Source organism: Haemorhous mexicanus, chromosome 2 (genome assembly GCF_027477595.1).
Source record: "Haemorhous mexicanus isolate bHaeMex1 chromosome 2, bHaeMex1.pri, whole genome shotgun sequence".
NCBI classification, from domain to species: Eukaryota; Metazoa; Chordata; class Aves; order Passeriformes; family Fringillidae; genus Haemorhous; species Haemorhous mexicanus.
The window spans coordinates 72164347-72184312 of NC_082342.1; the positions used below are offsets into that span (position 1 = coordinate 72164347).

The 19966-nt window shown below is 41.6% G+C and overlaps 1 protein-coding gene across 2 annotated transcripts; it reads right to left on the reverse strand.

Moving 5' to 3' along the window:
* Nucleotides 1-634: 634 nt before the first annotated feature.
* On the reverse strand, nucleotides 635-17938 carry FBXL3 (F-box and leucine rich repeat protein 3). 2 transcript variants are annotated; one of them, XM_059839163.1, is made up of 5 exons: nucleotides 17728-17935; nucleotides 13191-13554; nucleotides 11024-11146; nucleotides 7840-8011; nucleotides 635-3067 (listed from the first exon to the last, which is right to left on the reverse strand). In XM_059839163.1, the coding sequence occupies exons 2-5, from the start codon at nucleotides 13551-13553 to the stop codon at nucleotides 2424-2426; spliced, it is 1302 nt and encodes a 433-aa protein (XP_059695146.1). In that variant the 5' UTR covers nucleotide 13554; nucleotides 17728-17935; the 3' UTR covers nucleotides 635-2423. The 2 variants fall into 2 exon arrangements, with proteins under 2 accessions (XP_059695146.1, XP_059695147.1); XM_059839164.1 differs by lacking the exon at nucleotides 11024-11146 and having other exon boundaries at nucleotides 17728-17938.
* Nucleotides 17939-19966: the final 2028 nt, after the last annotated feature.

Sequence of the window (19966 nt, forward strand, 5' to 3'; positions counted from 1 at the left end):
CTAGAAGGCAAAAGAAGATATACAGAATTTGCTCAAAAAGCACTGTAGGCTTGCCTGGCAAGTTTATGTCATAGCTGAGTTATTTGAACGAAGGATGTATAAAAACTGCTGACCTCCCACGGAAGAGGGAGACAACTGCTTTTAAGCAGTTTTCCTGTGCTGAACATCTTAATAACCACTATAATGTGGTGTTGCATTCAGGAAGGACTTTTTGAAGTCAATGCAACAACACAGGCTTCTCAAAGCCAGCCAGTTACCTTGCTGGGGAAGCAGTTCTGCTACAGCCAACCCTGCCGCCTTCAGCTCCTAATATGTTCCTCACACAGGGGTCTGACAGAGGCCACTCTGTGAGCAGCAGAACGCTGGATTTCCAAGGTGTGACTTCCAGGAGTGGGATCTGGTACTGAGGTTGTGTGCCTCACCTTTCAGTTATTCCCACTACCAACATGTTGGTGACTTACCTTGCAGCATCAGGACACCTGCAGTCAAGGTCCAAAGACCTTTTGGCTCCATTACTAATGGTATTATTTCACATGAACTGTGAAAACTAAATCCTATTCCCCAGACTACAAGTGATACTCCACCTTCCTCATACAGGCAGTTCTGAGAGTCAGGTTATAAAAGACACAGAGCCTTTTTACTTTTACGGACTAAATACATTGACACCTTTTGTACAAATAAAAGCAAATTATAGTATTACATTAATTTAACAAATTCTAATACAAAACCCGCGTATTTCATAAAATGCAATTTTTAAAATCAAAGCTCTACAGAAACATACAACTCCCCTATAAAGATGTCCAGTCCGCTGAGCATTGTTTGCTCAAAATATAGTTATGAACTTAAATACACTCATAAGTGTATTTCCCTAAATTATACATTCGGATAAACATGACTGAAATCAGAGATGAAGGAAATCTACTTACTACCAGAAGGAGCTGTAGAGCTCAAGTGAGCAGCAGCCACCAGCTAAGCTCAACCCAGCCAGCGGGGGCAGCTCTGCCTTGCTGAGGGCTGACCACATCTCTCAAACATGCAGCTGTCCGGGCAACACTTCAGTGTTACCATCAGCAACCTCAAAGAGAAAATAACTGTTGGCAGTAAGAAATTAAGTCACAAGCCACATCCAGATCACAGGCAGTGTCTTGCCTACACCACTTACAAACTAAAAACTTTCTTTAATAAAACTGATTTATCAAATGTTCGAAACAAATTTTTGCCTACTGCTCTACTTCACCAAATCTATTCCTTTTGAATTGTTAAATATTATGAAATGACAGAACTAGCTGAATTATAGGTATACAAAAATTATCATCTATTAAACATCCACTTTATACATAAACATTTCTGAAACAGATTTACAGTATACAGTTAGTTTATACAGCTTAAGCAACTGTTCCAATGTCATTTCTGTCAAACTGAAAGCAGCCAAAAAGTCTAAGGTTTTGTGAAAAGGTTCTTGGTCAACATTCAAATTTTACCTTTCTCACCTCACACTGCTCACACCCACATCATCAGAATAACATTGCTGGGTTCATTTCACAAACCATACATTATTCCATCTCACCGTATGCTGCCAAACCGGGTAATGTGCAAGAAAAGCTCATTAACTCCAGTGTGGTTTTAAATACAATGTATCTACATTTTTCCCCAGAATGCTTTCGCTTCCTGAGCTAGACATAAAATACCTTAAAACAGGTTTAGACGCAGATCCGAGGCCCCATAAGCAAACTACATTAAAATGCATAGAGCATGGAAAAAACCCCACACTGCTTTTGGTAGCTCACACTACTGGTTGTTAGCGCTCTAAATACATTTTAGATGGATATAATAATAGGTTGAATAAGGCGGTAAACTTACTACTTTAGTTGTCTAAATTTATTATTGTGTATTGCTCTCGCCTTTATGACTTAACAGAACGTGTGTATTTCACAGGCCACTAAACACTCCTCATAATCGTCATCTTGTCATCGAGGTGACTGGATTTAGAAATGCTACAGTCTGCAACAAAACATGCAATTTTGGTGGGGTTTCGCTTGACTTTTTAAGATCAAATATGATTGTGTCCAATACTACTAATCTAAATCAAAGAAAAACACCATATTAAAACTGATATTTTGCAAGTGCATTTCAATATTTTAAATAATTTTTATTTCCAAAAATATCTAAAGTCACCTTTAATGACAAGGACTATAAAACAGAAAACTGAATTTTGTTTGGATGAAAACAAGTTCTGGAGCTGTGAACTCTTTTGGTTCTCAAGTTCCAAAGCAATTTTTGAAAGAAAAAATAATTTTCTAATCAAACCATTAATTAACTTGCAGCAAAACCTATATTATTAAATAAGCTTATACAGGAAATTTCAATATGGTAAGCTTGGGTTTAAGGTGCTACTCCATTCGCCCTGGAGTCTTTTAAGGACTTTACCAAGTGGGCATCATGTCTGGGAACCAGACTCTACCAAGATGCTTTGAGACCTCCCAATGAATCTGCTCTAAGCTGTATTTCTGATCAGGAATCAAAACTTCCTCCATAATAGAGAGCTGAGAGAGGCGACCGCCACACATCTTCACGAACTCCACAAAGGCACTGCAAGAGACTTCACATTCTCCGAGGCCCACGGCCGACAGGTACTTGCACCGCTCGGCGATGCAGATCAGCTCCTCGTCCAGCGGCCGCAATCCATTGGCACACACCACCAGTTCAACCAAGCGCGGGCACGTCATCCCAACGCGGCCGAGCACGTCCTTGCTGACCGACCGTCCGAAGTACAGGTGAGTGACGGGGATCTCGTAACGAAAGAACGGGTCAAACTCCTCCTCATACAAGAAAAAGTACATGACTAAATTTACTTTAGGAGAATGCTTGATGAAAGCGTCCCAGCTGCTCTTCTGAATCGTGTGGAATTGAGTCTGTCCGGGATTCTCACTGACCACGTCGATGCGCAAGTGTTCTAACCTGACGTGTTTCTCCGAAGACAGAGCGAGCAGCAGCTCATCGCTCAGCAGGTGGTAGTTCAGCGCCAGCTCACGCAAGCCATGGCACTGGTCAGCCACACAAAGGATACCTGTGAGAAGACAACACGATGCAAGGGGTTACACAGATAAGGCGCTGATGACTGAACATAAAACGAGGGAATTGTTTATGTGTGGCAGTAGGGGTGCTATGGGCACCTATTTCAAACGTGCAACCAAGACCAAATCAAACTGAACAACCAGAACATTAATGTTTTTCACAAGCAAGATCCTGTGACTTCTTTGTACCTAGATGTGAGACAGACACACACAATGTGACTACATCTCTGTTTTGCTGGGAATCATAAAGAAGTGAACAAACACATAAACAGAAGTGACAAATACATAAATAGCATATTCTGACTGTTCTGTTGTAAGACCACATATACTCAACCTCATTTTTGTAAAAGGTGCTTACTCATGATAAAAGTACTTCCTTAGCCAGCTCTGGAAGAACTGCTGAGTGCTCTGTGGCTGACAAAGCAACTGTGAATGAAATTTGTCATCTGAAGAAAGCAAATGTAAAGCAAAAGTAAAATGAATGTTAGATTTTAATTCAATAGAGAGGCTGCTGCTGTCAGTATTTGTTTTTTCTAGGAAAGTATAAATGCTTAAATTTGGAATAGCTACAGCAAAAAAGAGGCAAAACAGTAGAAATTAAGAGCAGTAATTTCTAAACCAGCAATTTTCAGATTAGTGATTCAATACAATCTGCAGCTCATAGAAGACAAAAATATTAAAAAGAGAATCCGGGTCAGTCTAAGGTTTCCACTCACACTATTTGTAGATACAAGCGATGGTATTATGCTGGTAACAGTACTGAAAAAAATAAAAAGCACTAAGAACAGCATTCAGTCCTCTGCATTTCATGTGACCCAGAAAACTGCAAGAAATGTAGGATACAGCCTTTCCATTAAGAGAAGGGATGAGAACATAGCATTTAACATGGAACTGAAAAACCTGAGCTCAATACACTGTAGTTCTGAAGCAACAGGAAGAAATTCAGAAAACAGCAGTTATTTTAAAGTGCAGCTATTAAATTTAAGAGAAGCCTATACTGAGCATAGAAGCACTTTCTTTAAAAAATCACTGCAAAAGCATTGCATGAATCAGAAAGGTCACTCTGATCACTCTCTAAGGAAACTCAGACACGCTGCTTCAGAATACCTAGGTCTGTTGAGATATAAAATATTTTAGGCAGTTTCAAGATCCATATACATTGTTAACTTTAGGGGTACACTATGGACCAGTGCAATGCAAAAGGAGAAGAGCTGGGGTACAACTTACTGTGATTTTTATGGGTCTAGAACTGGATATGCACGGTCTGTCAATGTAATTATGCATCCTATATAAAGAGCTGACAATGTATACAGTGAAGACAGCAACTAGAGTGCCTGCCTGGAGCCCATGTACTTCACAGAACACCCCTGGGCACTGCCTACACCTCTGTGTCACTGAGAGGTAAACAGCTCTGCTCTCTGATCTTACTGCAGAGTTGCATTAAAAAAATTCCTGACTCATGATATCCCTGATGAAGGCACACCTGACAACTGCTCTGCTTTCCAACTCCCACCCCAAGAGAAGCAGCCCTCCTACCCGATGCCACAGCACAAATATCACCTTTACAGAACACTTTCCATTCCCTCTGTTCCAACAGTTAGTATTTCAGAGCGGGAACAACAAACAGAAGTAACTTCAGATAACCTCACAAAGATGAGAAATACATCACTGCCTTTGTTTCTCCAACCCAAACTCAAACGTGCCTCTTTATCTTTGTACAGTAACTTAGAGCAATTCACTGTTTTATACCAATCTTTTTCCTTTATCCCTGCAGTAGTGGAGTCTCTCTTGCTCTACTTTCATTATTCTTTTCTGTCCTTCACTAAAAAATTTCTTGAGAACTGACCTAGTAATGAACATTCCCCCCTCCTCCAATCTGAAGACAGTTTAATTGCATCTATAAGTAATTAGTTTTGCAAATCATAGCCCTTTTGTTTCCATAAAGTTTTTTTACATTTATAGCAGCCTGCTAATTATAATACCCCCATTACAAAAAAAATCCAGGTCACATTTTCCTTCAGGAGTTTCGTTTTTGCAGCCTGCCCGCTCCTGAAGCCAACTATCCACATACCAGCTTCTTTCTTTGTTCCACTTGGCAGGATGTCCCTCCCTGGACACCAGGTGCCCACAAAAGCTGTGCAATCACTTCCCTCCCCAGCTGGGCAGGGGAGAGAGAATACAGCTAAAAACTCAAGAGTGAAGATAAGGGTGACAGGGAGAGATCACTCACCAATTACCATCATGGGTAAGACAGACTCAACTTGGGGAAATCAAGATATCATCAATTGAATCAGAGTAAGGTAGTGAGAAATAAAACTGAATCTTAACACACCTTCCTCTCACTCCTTTGTTCTTTCCAGGCTTAACTTCCTCATGATTTTCTCTACCTCCCTCCCTCCCAGCAGCACAGGGGTACAGGGAATGGGGGCTGTAGTCGGTTCTTCAGACATTGTCTCTGCCACTCCTTCCTCCTCAGGGGGGAGACCACTCCCCACTCTCTTTCCCAGCTCTAGCATGGAGTCCCTCACATGGGAGCAGTCCCCCATGAACTTCTCCAGTGGGAGTCCTTCTCAGACTGCAGTTCTTCAAAACTGCTCCAGTGTGGGTCTTTTCCATAGCATGCAGTCCTTCAGGAACAGACTCCAGTGTTCCACACAGGGTCAAGTCCTGCCATCAAACCTGCTCCAGCATGAGCTCCTCTCAACACGTGCTTCTGAGAGACTCTTCCAGCATGGGCTTCCCACAGGGTCACAGCCTCCTTCTGGCATCCACCTGTTCCAAAGGCTGCAGGTGGACCTCTGCTCCACCGTGGCCCTCCATGGGCTGCAGGGGCACAGCTGCCTCACCATGGTTTGCACCATGGGCTGCAGGGGAATTTCAGTTCTGGCACCTGGATCAGCTCCTGCCCCTCCTTCTTCACTGAACTTGGTGTCTGCAAAGTTGTTTCCCTCATGTATTCTCACTCCTGTCTCCAGCTGCAGTTGCTCTCCTGCAGTACCTTTTCCCCCTTCTTAAACAGGTTATCCTAGAGGCACTACCATTGTCACTGACGGGCTTGGCCTTGGCTCTGTTGGACATGGGGAAGCTTCTAGCAGTTTTCACAGAAACCACTCCTGTAGCCCCCTCCCTGCCCCACAAAAAGAAGTGCCATGCAAACCCAGTGCATCCACTTTTTTCTCCATCTCAAGGCACACCCATATCTGAATCAGGCAATTAAACTCTCCTACTGTTTGCTCAGCACTCCCTGGTTTTGCTACTAATGCATCTATTCATCCTCCATGAAGGACAATAGTACTTGTGCTCCTTTAACAGGCATGACCATTTCTTACCCACTGTTCCTTCAATTTACAACCATGCAAGATACATCCATCAGAACACACCCATGTCTCCTCCCAAATTATCAAGTGTATGATGTTCCAATGAAGCCTTCTAGCAAGGACTATCCACAAACCAGCAAAGTCTGCTAGAGCTGACAGGTTACTCTTCGATCCAAGTCCAAGGAAATTACTGTCTCTGCCTAACTACAAATTACTGTTGAAGCCTTTTCCTCTCAACAGACACAACTGTTATGGCTCTTGCAGTTCCCAGACACAAGGATTCTCAAAAAACAATTTTAGGCTGGAAAAGCCAGTCCCTCAAGCAAATTTAAACAAACCCCATCTATGACCAGACAGCTTTGGAGGAGGCAATACTGCAGTTAATTCTGTGAATACTCTGCTGGACCAGGCTGCTGCAAAACACCAGTCCTGCATTTTCAGGACTTGTTTATACAAAGCCAAACACAAGGCTCTGTCTGAGAGCTACACTTACAAAAGGTATCAAGTTTGTTTTGTTTGTTATCACTACAATAACACGCCCCCTGCAACAGTACTGCTTTCCCCTTTCCCCTTGTAGGAATCCTGCTGGTGAATTTGACAGATAATCAATCTAACATTTACAGCTTCAATGTATTTGCATGGAGAAAGTCATGGTGTTAGCGTTTCTATAGTTTCCACTCATCCTCAGAAGAGGAATCATACTAAGTTGACACCATTTCATTTACAATTCCTCTTCCCTTTCTCAGTGGAAAACTGTGTTAAGCTGATGGTCTGTAAATAAGTCTTAAACTTGCTGAGTGTTGTGTAAGTCTACCAGAAATGTTAATTCTGTGAACTTCAACAATCTTGAATGATTTTGTTCATGTATGAGCCGGGTTCATTCTTGTTACAGACACACTTAAGAGTGTTAGAGAAGTACATTTGGTGACTGTAGAAGTTTTGCACAGCTCAGTCTCATCTCCCCTTTTTGATGCTGTCTGAAGTTTTTCTCCAGCAATGACTTTCTTTCAGAATTACTAAACAAGCATCTACCTAATCCATGGCATGGCAACAGCCAAAATCCACACAAAGTATGGAAAAGAAACTTGTGTTCCAAAAAAGCCTAATTATATTGGAATACTTTGTCATTGCACAAATAGAGCACAATCAATTTGATATGTTCTCATTTAATACCACATGAGGTTAACTATTTGCCCACAACAGACATGCAGTATTTTATCATTAGCCCAGCAGTCACTGTGAAGTGGTTGGATAGATGGATTAACCACTAGCTGAAAGTACTTTATTCAGGGACAGTTGCTGATAATAGCATACTTATCTTCCCTCTTACCCCACCCCTCTGTTTTCAGAGGTGTACTGGTTTCAGACAGAATTTAATGAACGCATTAAAAAATCCCAACCAACCAAAAAATCCCAAGGAGGCTAACCCCAAAACCACAGTAGCTTACCAGCTGGAGAAACATGAGGACAGCTGCTCATTTTCAACAGTTTGAGCGTGTCGCTGTTGTTAGCCACCAGAACCTTGAGAGATGGATCATCTACGGGTGTGTCATCAATCTTAAGTGAAGAGAGGGATTTGGAGTTCACAAACACCACTGTCAGTGCAGAAATAAAGTGAGACTGAAAAAAAAAAAGGAAGTTTAAATGAAAGAGTCGTATGTGAAGTAAAAATCTCAATGGTTTCACACTGTGCACAGCAGTCCTAGTTGTTACTTCTTGACAGCATTTGTTGAAAGACCATTCTTTTGATACTGAACAATTAAAAAATGATACTAAAACTGACATTTTTAGTAGAGGAAGTGTAATAATTTTTTGCTATCTGTTTGTTAATTGGGCAAATCAGAACGCATAGCATTAGATGTTAATCATGAACCTGACCCTGGGCAAGCCACTGCACAAATTTAAATCTACAGAAAAATCACAAGCAAAGGGAAAGCCTTAAGGCCCTCATTTTGAGGATTTTTGGTTTTTTATGTCCTTGGACAAATGAGAAAAGTCACACTCTAAAAGAAGCATCTTCTAGAAGAGGAATTCCCTCATGGCAAGTTGTGCTGCATTGGTGAGATGTAAACTTAGTCAGGAGAGTTTGTATCCAAAGCAAAATGACTGTACTGCCTGCCTACCACCCACACAGGAGTATTAAAGGTTTGGACAGATTTCTTGGAAAGCTTACTGGAGTGGTCCAAACAGAGCCACGGAGCAGGAAATCTATTAATTACTAAATAAGAAGCATAAATAAGGTAAAAAAAGTGCTCAGCATTTTTGTATAACCACTGAAACTTATCATTAAAGACAGAGCCCTGGGAACCCAAACTTGAGAAACACAGGGTAAGGAGCAGATAGAGCAGTGATTGTAAAATCCACTGGCGGTATGAAGTGAGTAGTTCATCTTCATGATTTCTTATCAGACTGACCAAACAGAAGACTAAAAAGTATTTTTTTCACGCACTACATTAAGTATCTTTAAAAAACTGAGGTGCTGCTTGGATTTCAAGCCTATTTCAATCTGAGCCACAGGCACATATCCTGAATACAGTTATATGAGAAAAGGCCTGGCAACAATATTTGTTTGTTCTTAGGTGATATATTTGTGATTTTTGATAAAACCGCCACACAATTAGATTTAGGACTTACTGCTTTCACGTTTACACAAACTTTCAGAGTCAGTTCATGCAAATGGAAACAGGAAGTTCAACTCAGAATCTTTATGCACTTTGGCTTTAGGGACCACTCCAACTACCCTGACAGTATGCTTATATGTGTTATGTACAGAAGAAAAGATGCTTTAATATTATTTCAACTCTGTATTATGAAAATGTTAGTACTGTGTTTTTATTCTCTGTATTTAGAAAAGGAAGGCTGTTAAATAGAAGGGCAAAGGAAGTTAACCACACTTATTAAAAAGGTAACTTGAGCCTTCTAGTTTGAAGAGCTAACAGGAAACAGGCAATATCCCAAGATGTAAAAGCTGGTCTTTTCATTATTGCCACATCTGTAGTCTGCAGTATGATTCTTTAAAAGATTCTACTCGTCTAGAATGTACTTAGTGAAAAGACAGGCAACACAACTCTAAATATGAGTTAGAAATATTTGCCACTTGTTAGGTCACTTGACAACAAGAGAGCACTGATGAAGATTATGCCAAGCAGTTCAGACTTCCTATGCAGGCTTGATAAAAATAAAAGCCGCCACCACCACCCCAAAAAAATCCCAAACCACAGCAAAGTATTAACCATTTTCCAAGTTAATTCATCTTTGTCTGCTTTTCATCTAATGGACCAGTCACTAACAGCTTCCCACAAGTCACGGCCAAATTAAATCCTTTAGTTTCACTAGTTGTTCCTTATGCAAGTGACAAAACTATTGAAGTTGTAAGCACCAAAAGGCAAATTATCCTTAGAGCTAATTTTGGCTATTTTGAATTTTTTTTTTTTAAAGCCAAATGTGAACTTATTGAGAACAAAAAAGGAAGCCTGTGCTTTTAAGCCTTGAAGCTAAATAAGAACATAGCACGAACAATTACAAGTAATTACTCAGCAAGCTGGACACGACTCTAATATATCCCTCCAGTGAAAACTAATAGATCTAAAGCAGCATTCATATTAATAAAGAAAACAGTAAGATAGAGCTGAAAGGACAAAGTATTTTTTTAACACACTGTGGATTGTTTTCACTATATTCAGGTTTTCTTATCATCACACCTCAAAAAACATCAGAAAAGGAAAAAAAATCAGAGCAAAACTAGTTAAATATCTGAAAAGCCTCTTTGAAAATTATGAATTAAAAATACGTATTCAAGAGAGCTACATGATGTGGCAGTGACCACTGCAAGGATAATAACTGATAACTCTTCTGTAGCTAACCTCACCTGCAGCCTACTTCCTTTCCCAAGGCTGTCTCTAGTTTTCCTTTGTCCTTACTGCCATCACCAGCCATGTCATCACTGAGCTCTAGCTAATGGTCTACTTGTATCTGGCCCGTCACAACCACTCCCCCGCTCCTTAGCAATAGTACACTTCCACCTCACTAGCAGGAATGCTTCTCTAGAAGCACATGTAAGAGATCTGTCATCCAGATTAAATGCTTTCTAACAAGATCTGATTTTTGGTAAATATGCAAGGCAAAAATCTTGACTGAAAATTTCAGAAATACTGTGCACTTCACAAAGGATGTTAATGCTTGACTGCCTAATGTGAAGCCCTGCAAATCATGATCCTATTTCTTTCTGAAGAGATTGTGTAAGCCCTACGGCAAGTCCACATGGATAAAACTCTACCACTCATTTGACTGTAATTGTCTCCTAAACAAACCCCACAACACAAATACACAGACCTGAACTGTCTAGCCTCTTAACCTGCACCACGCTGCTCAGCACTACATTGAGGTCAACAGACAGGAGGACTTGAAAGAACAAGGTCAGGCCTACACTCTCATATGATTCAGAGTCTGAATGGAACTTCATATATCCATCACTGTACATATCAGCTCCTCCCTTTATTACAGGCCAGACCACTAATAAACCTTTCTTTATCCAATATTCATATTCCTACAATAGAACTTTTCATAAAGTTACAGAAGTACTGTATGAAACACTGCAATACTTTGCAATAGAAAATATATATAATAAAATACCTTTGGTAAATCCATGAAGCTTGGCCGGGCAGTTGAAATTAGCCCAAGTGTTTTCAGAGAGCAATTCACAAGTTGTGATAAAATATCACAAGCTGCTTCTGCAGATTCCTTGCTACTGTCCACCTTAAAACAAAATGAATTTCGTGTTCAGAATGCACTGCAAATACACTCTTTAACTTTTTTTCCACACTTTACCTTCTGAAATGTGATGTAAAAAAAAACTCTCATTGTGAATCCATCAATGTTATTCTTTATTCCCCAAAAAAAGTATGAATCAAAAATCCGAGACTATTTGCTATAAATTTAATACTTTTCTAAACACTCTGGTAAAATAGAGCATGGTGAGGGGTTAACTAAACAGTGTGGTCCAAGATACTCATTCCACATGAAATAACAAGCAAGTGGAGGGTCTAGAGCCTATTCCACTTCCTCTTTACATTCCTCCTTACCAAAATGCAGGAATTCTATAAATCCTTTACCATGTGCAAAAGCCACTTCTTTTTACAGCGGCTCAGTTAATAAAACTGAGCTGCTGGAGAGCTAAGTGCATTATCATACGTACGCAAGTGACTGGCCCTTCACTGTTAAAACCACAACAGATGCAATGGATACTCTAAAAAAACTGAACCAAACCAAGCAAACTAAAACAAATCCCAAAACCTTCATTAGTCAGCTTGCTGCCCAACCAAATCACTCAGAGTGTCTCCAGGGGACTTCCCTGACACTCAGATGTGCTTTCTGAATAATCCCTTATGTACAGCAGCCATGACAGCTTTGCAAACCTACAGAACAGTATAAAGCTCGATCACAGAATCAAATTTAACTCCACCGTAAGCCATGCTACCTTGGCAGCAACAGATTAAGTAAAATGAACATTCATTTTCTGCTCAAACACAAGCTGAAAAACCTTGATTTTCAACAATCTCATCCTTCTTTGCCTACAGAAAACACCCCTCTTGTTTTCAGCCTTTTCAGAGGATTGGTGAGTGTTACACCCACTTCCTTGTGTATTCTGCAGCACTGAGGACAACTGAAGTGACACATGAAAGAAACAATGGATCACCCTATGAGCAAAGGGCACCCAAAATTCCTTGGGCATAAAGCAACACAGACAGGAGCTAAAACACTGGGAGGGCACTCCACTACAGCCCTAGGTTTTCTTTATTTGGATGCTGATAAAAGCCCTGCAAACCATGTGGTAACAGTTTGTATCTGGTATTGCAAGCAAGCAGTAGCAATACATGTCATCAGGCAGAGGTGACTCAGCTCCTCACATGCTGATGATTCCAGCATTAGAACTGCCTGATCTCAGAAACAAGTATGCTGAACTTGCTGCAGAACATATTTCCTTTCCAAATTTCTCACACAGCCGATGCATATGCAGCCAGGAGATTCACAGCACCCTTCCAAAACACACTGCTATGTAAGCCCACATAAAAAGTTTTCATGTGCTGAAAATAATTCCACAACATGAATACATGCACCATCCTATGCAAACCACACCTCCTTTTTCAGTCCCCTGAAATGCAGCTGCACTGAGTACAGACAATCCCATACAATTTAATAATAGAACTGCTAGTTGATGCCTAGCAGTACTGAAGCCACTCTGTGCATTAGATGTTTTCTAACCATGAATGTTAGAGCCAAGTACCTACAGGATGTGAAATGGAGAAAGGCTCAACTTAGGCATCCTGACTGAACTTAATTCCGCGGCAGTAACCCACACACGCAGTCATATCAGAACTATTTCTGTCCGCTTCATGAAGCACAATTTTAAGCAGCTGAACTGCTACAAAAAAACCTCAAAAATCCAAAAAACTGAAACCAACCAAAAAGCTCACAAAAAGCCCCAAACAATGAACCAACAAAGGACCCACAAAAACAAACAAAAAAACCACAAACAAACCACACAACTAGCCAAAAAAATTCCCATCTAACAGAAATAAGAGAATGAAAAAGTATGTTCAATATTGTTATTCCAAGTTTTGGTCCTGAAAATATACCAAAACAAATTAATTGGGAGGTAACCTCCATGTTTACACATCCATTTAGAGAATCCATTTCCTCCATATGTTAAGCCTGAAAACAAGGCCACCTACCACACTGAGAGCTGCCCTATTCCTTTTAGAATAAAAGTCACTTTAAAAAAGCCTATAAAATACACTACCTTGAAGCTAACATACTGCAGGTGATTGGAATGCCTCTTTATTATTTGCTTGATTAGTTCGGGGTGTGTAGTCCTCAGGTTTGACGTGGCTGGTTGATTCAGCTCAAACTCAAAGCACCTCCAGAGATCAGGCATATGAAACACCTGGTTCCAGCTCCTGCAGACCTGGGATGCATGAGCACGATCCAGAAGTGGCAAGTACTGGAACACCTGCAGGATAATGTCTTGGAGAAGGTTTGCCCAGTCAGGATTCTGCACAACTGTTGTTTTCTTCTCTATAATCTTGTGTCTCTTGGATTCCTTCTCAGTTGTATCTTCAGATGAACTGCTGTTGGCCTCATTAGATTTCCTTCCTCGTTTCATTCTACAGAAGTAATAAAAAAAAAATTATTTATTTTGTAAATGTAAAAGAGCTGAGAACAATATTAATAGAAAGTGTGGAGTTGAAAAAGGGTATTTTATGCATCAACACCTTGGCAGGGTTTTTTTTTTCTGCCATATATAAAGGAAAAAAATCCCAAGTAACAAACCAAAATGGCAGTCCAGAAATAACATTATCATCTAAACTGATATCTTTACTATTACTTCTTTAATCATTAACATTGCCAACCCATTTATAACAGTCACTCCCCTTTCAGTGTTTCATTTGTGTGTTTGAGAACACTTTGAACCTAATTTGTTTTACTGTGTTGTTGATTATTACTCTACTGTTCTACTAATGGAAGGATAATCTTCTAAACAATTTTTTTGAACACCAACATAAATATTCTTGGCCCAGTCCTATTTATTAGGAACTACACTTGAAACTGTGGAGATAAAAATCAGGCAAGGAAGTAAATAATTACTGCATGCATGCTTGCAAGCACTGCATATTGCAGATGTTGTATCAGACCAAATAATTTTTTTCTCAGAGACGAAGAATATTTTCTTTTAAAATTTATTTATTTAAAATACATTGCTTTAATAGGCATCTGTTTTAAATATCCTTGAAAATATATTTCATCAAGTCCATTGGTGTGCTTTCATTTTTCCAGCTAACTAGTAAATAGGCATTACAGAAGATTTTCAGTAACAGTCTGGAAGTTTCAACCCACAAAAAAAATTTAGAGAAGGGCCAGAAAAAACTCCTCAAAATTGTATTAAATTCAGCAAGCCTGCAGAAAAAGGTTGTAGCATATGCTCTTTCCATAATTACATCACTTAAACAACTTCTACCTTATACTACATTATTGGAGAGAAAAATACCCTTACCACTACATATACCTGAAATACATCCAGGGCTCACTGGATTTTAATCCAAATATGTTCTTTTGTACATGCCATCTTACAAGTGAACATCTAATCATTGGCATCTAATAATTTATTTTTAAAAGCCTCAGTGTGATGCATATCATGTCCTAAAGGGCTCTGCTGCCTCATACTCAACTACAATGTGCTCAATTCCAGTCTCCAAAGAGCTGAGAGAATCCAGGGGCAGGGTGAGCCTGACACATTAAAGCACCCCCAGCCTCCCTGATTTCTAGAAGATAAACAAGGACTTCATACACAGCGAAATCATCCTGGTTTAACATTCAAGTAAAATTGCATGTCTAGGATTATCATATGCCCAGATCCCTCCGGGGATCTGAAAAGTTACATTTCCCTGCTATGTACTGCAACTAAGTCTGGAAGTACTTCCTAAAACAAGATGTCACATAAAAATTATACTGTTCATAATCCAATGCATCACAGATTACTTTCTCAAAGGCAGCACCTCCCTACCTATCTTTTAAAGACTTTAATCCTAGCTACTCACATGACAGAAGCAAGCTATCACTTAAGGTCTAAAGCCACTCATAAGATGATGCAGACAAACCTGAACATATGGTCACGAAAGACTGACGAAAAAAATTTGTCTTGACTTTTTTCAACTCCTATTTTTACTCCCAGCACACTTGGAGGCAAGCAGAGGATGAAAACAGTACTGGGCAAAAATCTCTACTTGCTCCTGAGAACCGTTTTCCGTGATTCAGTTCCTGTCTATGGGACTATGCAGAACACAATTCCTGTGCTGGAACAAGCTTTCTGCAGAGACAGAGCTCTGCTGCTGAGCCACTTCATCAGTGAAGAAAAGCAAGAAACTGAACAGTGACTCAGAACCATCTGCAACTAACAAAAATATAAAGGAATTGGATTTTGCAACCGTGAAAATGGAATTCAATTTAAAATTAATCAAGAATTAACTGGCAAATCCACTGCAAGCCTGTCGTGTTTCTGTCAGAGATAATAACTCAGCATAGTGCAAGAACAATATTTATAATAAGCTAGTCTGAAATGCAACATTAGTTTAAGCGTTAGGCTAAACAGAAATTCCAAACAACTAGGTTATAAGGAGCATTCACCACAGGCAAGCTATTAACTTGCCAAATTCAGGCTTGCCTGTTTGATGTCCAAGTCCTTCCAAAGCCATCTGCAAAAAAGCTACAGAAGGTACTGTTAAGACTGGGCTCTCTGAGTCCTCCTTTACAGAAATCCTGTCTGGTCTTTTGCTAGCAAGGTAGTAAATCTGCATAAACATTCCAGTTAGGCTACTTTTACCACTGCATTAAGGTAGGGTTTGGGCTTTTTTTTCTCCTCTTTTTTGTCTCCCTTTCAGAGAAGACCAGGAGGGAGCTGCCACTGACAAAACTGTATTAATTTTTCTTCTGGAAAAAAAGCCTCTGGGATGTGTTGATAGGAGTGGACCAGGTCACTGACAGCTCTCACGGTGCACTTCTGAGATAACTGGGATAAGCTCTAAGTAGTTAATATGTGCTGGTTACAGACCAAAACTCACTCATGGAAGTTGTGGGATACCGTCCCAAATTTTTGGAAACAGCCAACTTAAAAACAAAAAGACAACACAGCCATTACTTAGAGGTATACTGATGTTTTCTTCTTCCAAGAAAATAAGAAGTTACACGTTCTAAATGCCATGACTTAAAGCAAGGGATGTAGAAAAAAACACACCATTTCAGACAACTTTTTCTGTTACTGATCTTGTAATTAAAGACATTGAGATCAAGATTTTTGAAACCATTCAAAATATTTCCTAGCCAAACTTTTTCCAAACCTCTTTTCCAAAGGAAAAAAGTGCCTAAATTCAAGACTAAAAAATATTATTTTAAGAACTGAGTGACTGTTTTGTCATCTAATTTTTGACAAATTTGTTCATCTAATTTTTGGGTTCTCATTTCAGAACTTATAGTATCAGAATAGGTTTTTTTAAATGTAACTGCTTTTAACCTCTTCACATGCCAACAATAAAAAATACGAAATTTAAAGAATGCATATTTGCCTGCAGAAGTTTAAAGAGCTATCTGAAAATATATTTACTTTTAAAAGGCCGCTTAAGAGATTAAACCTTTCTGGACATTTAACATAAGAAAAAGGCAATGCAATTAGAAGTTCAATTCACTTTGCTTTATGTATCCAGTAATTAAAAGATCTGACCACTTGAAATCCAAGGCCAACTTTCCAAAAAGGAAGATGTGGATGCAAAATTCCAGACTAGCAAACTACTGTATGAGTAAAACCTACTTTTCAAGGAATGATTGCTTATCACTTCTTAGAAATGCATGAACCATCAACCTTGCTTTTAACTCTCTCTGGCACCCTCAGGACACACACCTATCACTGTTTTTCAAACTGCTGCTATAACCAACTTTGCTTTAGCAGCTAAGATTTTGCCAGTAAGGAAAATAAACCCCAAAAAACCAAACCAACAAAAATACCCAACTGTATCGAGGCAGAGAGATGGGTAAAAGCCGGCTGTGTGCCTTAAAATCATCCAAGGAAATTTCTCCACCTATCATAAGGACTCGTTTCTGAACTCCGCACCTGGGCGCAACCCACGCTATCTTGTTTGCAATAGTCATGTCCAACCCTAATCACACAGTTCAGTCACCGAGCAGGAGGAGGAGGAGGAGCAAAGCACGTGCTTCACATTGTTTTTATTGCCGAGTAAGGTGCAGCCAGAACACAACGGCAGTTAAAAAAAAAAAAAAAAAAAACACAAAAAAAACCCACAACCAAAACCAAACCAAACAAACTGTGCAGAGCTGTTTGCACCCGACTGATAACGCTTTCCCAAGAGCCTGTCCGACCGAGCTCGCTGTGCCTCACCCCCACTGTTCATAGAACACCAGGAATGCGCTGAAGGGGAGCACGGGCTGAAAGGGGGCGACCCGCACAGGAACCCAACCCCTCCCTGCCGCAAAGAGCCTGTTCTGCTGGACACAGCGAGGGTTCCACGACTGACTACCGCTATCACGGGAAAGCCGCGAGGCAGCGACCCCCAAACACGGCAGACTAGCATTTAAGGATCTCTCGCTACTCCCGGGGAAGGCTCCCCTCAGGGTCGGCTCCTTCCGGCCCAGCCCCGGCCCGGGGAAGGGGGTTCCGACAGCCCGGTAGGCCCCGAGCTCCGCGGTCCCCACTGCTCGGAGCCCGCTCCTGGGGCCTGGGACCCCGCGGATGGTGCCGCTGCGCCGCCGCCCGCCCCTTCCCGCCCCATCACCTGGCGGCTCCCTGCTGCGCTTCGCATTAACCGGGGCTCGGGCCGCGCTGGCGCCTCCGCTCCGGCCACATCAGCTCTCTCCGCCAAAGCCGACCCCAGCACCGCCTCCGTCGCCCGACCGTCCGGTCCGTCCCGTCCCGCCCGCGTCGCTGCTCCGCTCCTTCCCTGGCCTCGCTCTCTGTTTACTTCCAGCGGCGGAAGCGACGCGAACCAGCCAAAATGGCGGCGGGCGGGCGGAGAGGCGGCGGCCCCACCTCCCCTCAGCGCCCCCGCCCGCGGCGCCTCGGAGCCAGGGACGGCGCCGGCTCCTCCTCCCGCCCGTTTGCGTCTCGGCCCGGGGCTGGGCGCGTCTTCCCTCGGGCGGGAGGGGAGCCGTGCAGTCTAGAGTCGTACCGGGGCTAATCCCAAAATCAGTTAGGTTGGAAAAATCCTCCGAGATCATCGAGTCCGGCCTATGATCGAACGCCCCCATGTCAGCTGCACCATGGCACTCAGGGCCTCCTCAGTGCCGCGTCCAGTCTGTCCTTAAATGCCTCCAGGGATAGTGACTCCACCACCGTTCCAATGCTCAGTCACCCTTTCTGTGAAGAAATTCCTCCTAATATCCAACCTTAACCTTCCCTGGCGCAGTTTATGGCTATGTCATCTTGTCCTGTCACTGGTTACCTGGCGGAAGATGCCGACCCCGACCTGGCTACAAGCTCCTTTCAGGAGATATAGAAAGTGACGAGGTTCCCCCGACCCTCCCTCTCCTTGAGGATAAACACCACTAGCTCCTCTGGCCGCTCCTCACAGGACTTGTGTTCCAAGCACTTTCTCAGTTCCATTGCCCTTCTCTGGACACGCTCCAGCCCCTCACTTTGTTTGTTGTAGCCTGGGGCCCTGAGCTGGACGCAGCGCTGCAGGTGTGGCCTCCCCTGCGCCGAGCCCAGGGGACAGTCCCTGCCCTGGCCCTGCCGGCCGCACCACTGCTGACAGGGTGCTGTCGTTTGCCTTCTCGGCCGCCTGGGCACGCTGGGTGTTCCCAGCGATGGAGCTGGATCCTCGTCACCAGTACAGCCGGTTATGTGCTGTGATCTGGAAGCACCACGTCAGGCTGGCCTTAGGAGTAGATATAAGAGGGAAAGCAAAGCACCAATGTGTCCTGGGGCCGGCAGGCACTGGGATTGATGTGCTTGGGATTTTGCCAGGCAGAGAAGACAAAGTGATGTGTGACATTTCCCGTGGGCTGCAAACGCTTTGTCATCATGTGTCCTTTGTGCATGTGGTACACTCCAATGCACCTCATTTTTCAGCCCTTTATGTGTCCAAACTCTTTACAGTTGTTGAGATTCACAAAACTTAATTATTAATTTATTGCAAGCTATAGTAAATAAATTACTGCTCAAATTGTTGTAATCCCAATTCCTGTCATTTAGTTTCTCGAAAATAGCACTTGTGATCCTCTGCTCATCCCAGTCTTGAAATGGCTTTGAAACATACTTCAGTGGTCACTCAAATGTCACCATCCCTGAGATCTTTAAGAAGCACTTTATAAAAATACATTTCCTTGCATACTTTAAGTCAGGTAATATATTTTTTTTTTAAAGTCTAGTTCCTTGAGATTATTAGTGGGGGGGAAAAAAAGACTTGTCCAAAAACAGGATTGTTTTTCAGTGAGAAACATAAATTTTTGAGTTTCTGTGAGAAAATAATCTTTTTCTCCATTTCAGAATGTCTTGAGCCATTCACTGAAGCTCAGCCATTACAGTTCTGTGTGTATTTATGAATCCAGTCTTCAACTTTTCAGGAAATGCAACAAAAATCTGGAAATAAGAGGTGACATTATCTTACCTTGAGCAGATTAATGAGTATCTTAGACAACCTTGTAATAGCAAATATGTGACTGTATAATTTGCTCAGTTACATGAGACAGCTGTATAAACCTTGGTAGGTAATGAGGTGTGTTTATGAATGAAGCCAATACTGTCAAGAAACCTGCAATAACTGTTTTGCCGTCCCCATCTGGAAATGTTCCATGTCTTCCATACTCACTGCTTAGGAATTCCCTTTTCAGCCCTTGTGTTCCAGTTCAGAGTTAGTTTATAATGGTGGGAAGAAAACAGCTGGTGGGAAGAAAACCCAATTACAGTTTCTAGTAAAGACAAGTCATATTTACAAGTATGTAACTTGCAAACTGCTGGAGATGTGGGAGACAAAGTCAGACTGCAAAGGCTGGAACTAGAGCAGCACCCAGTCT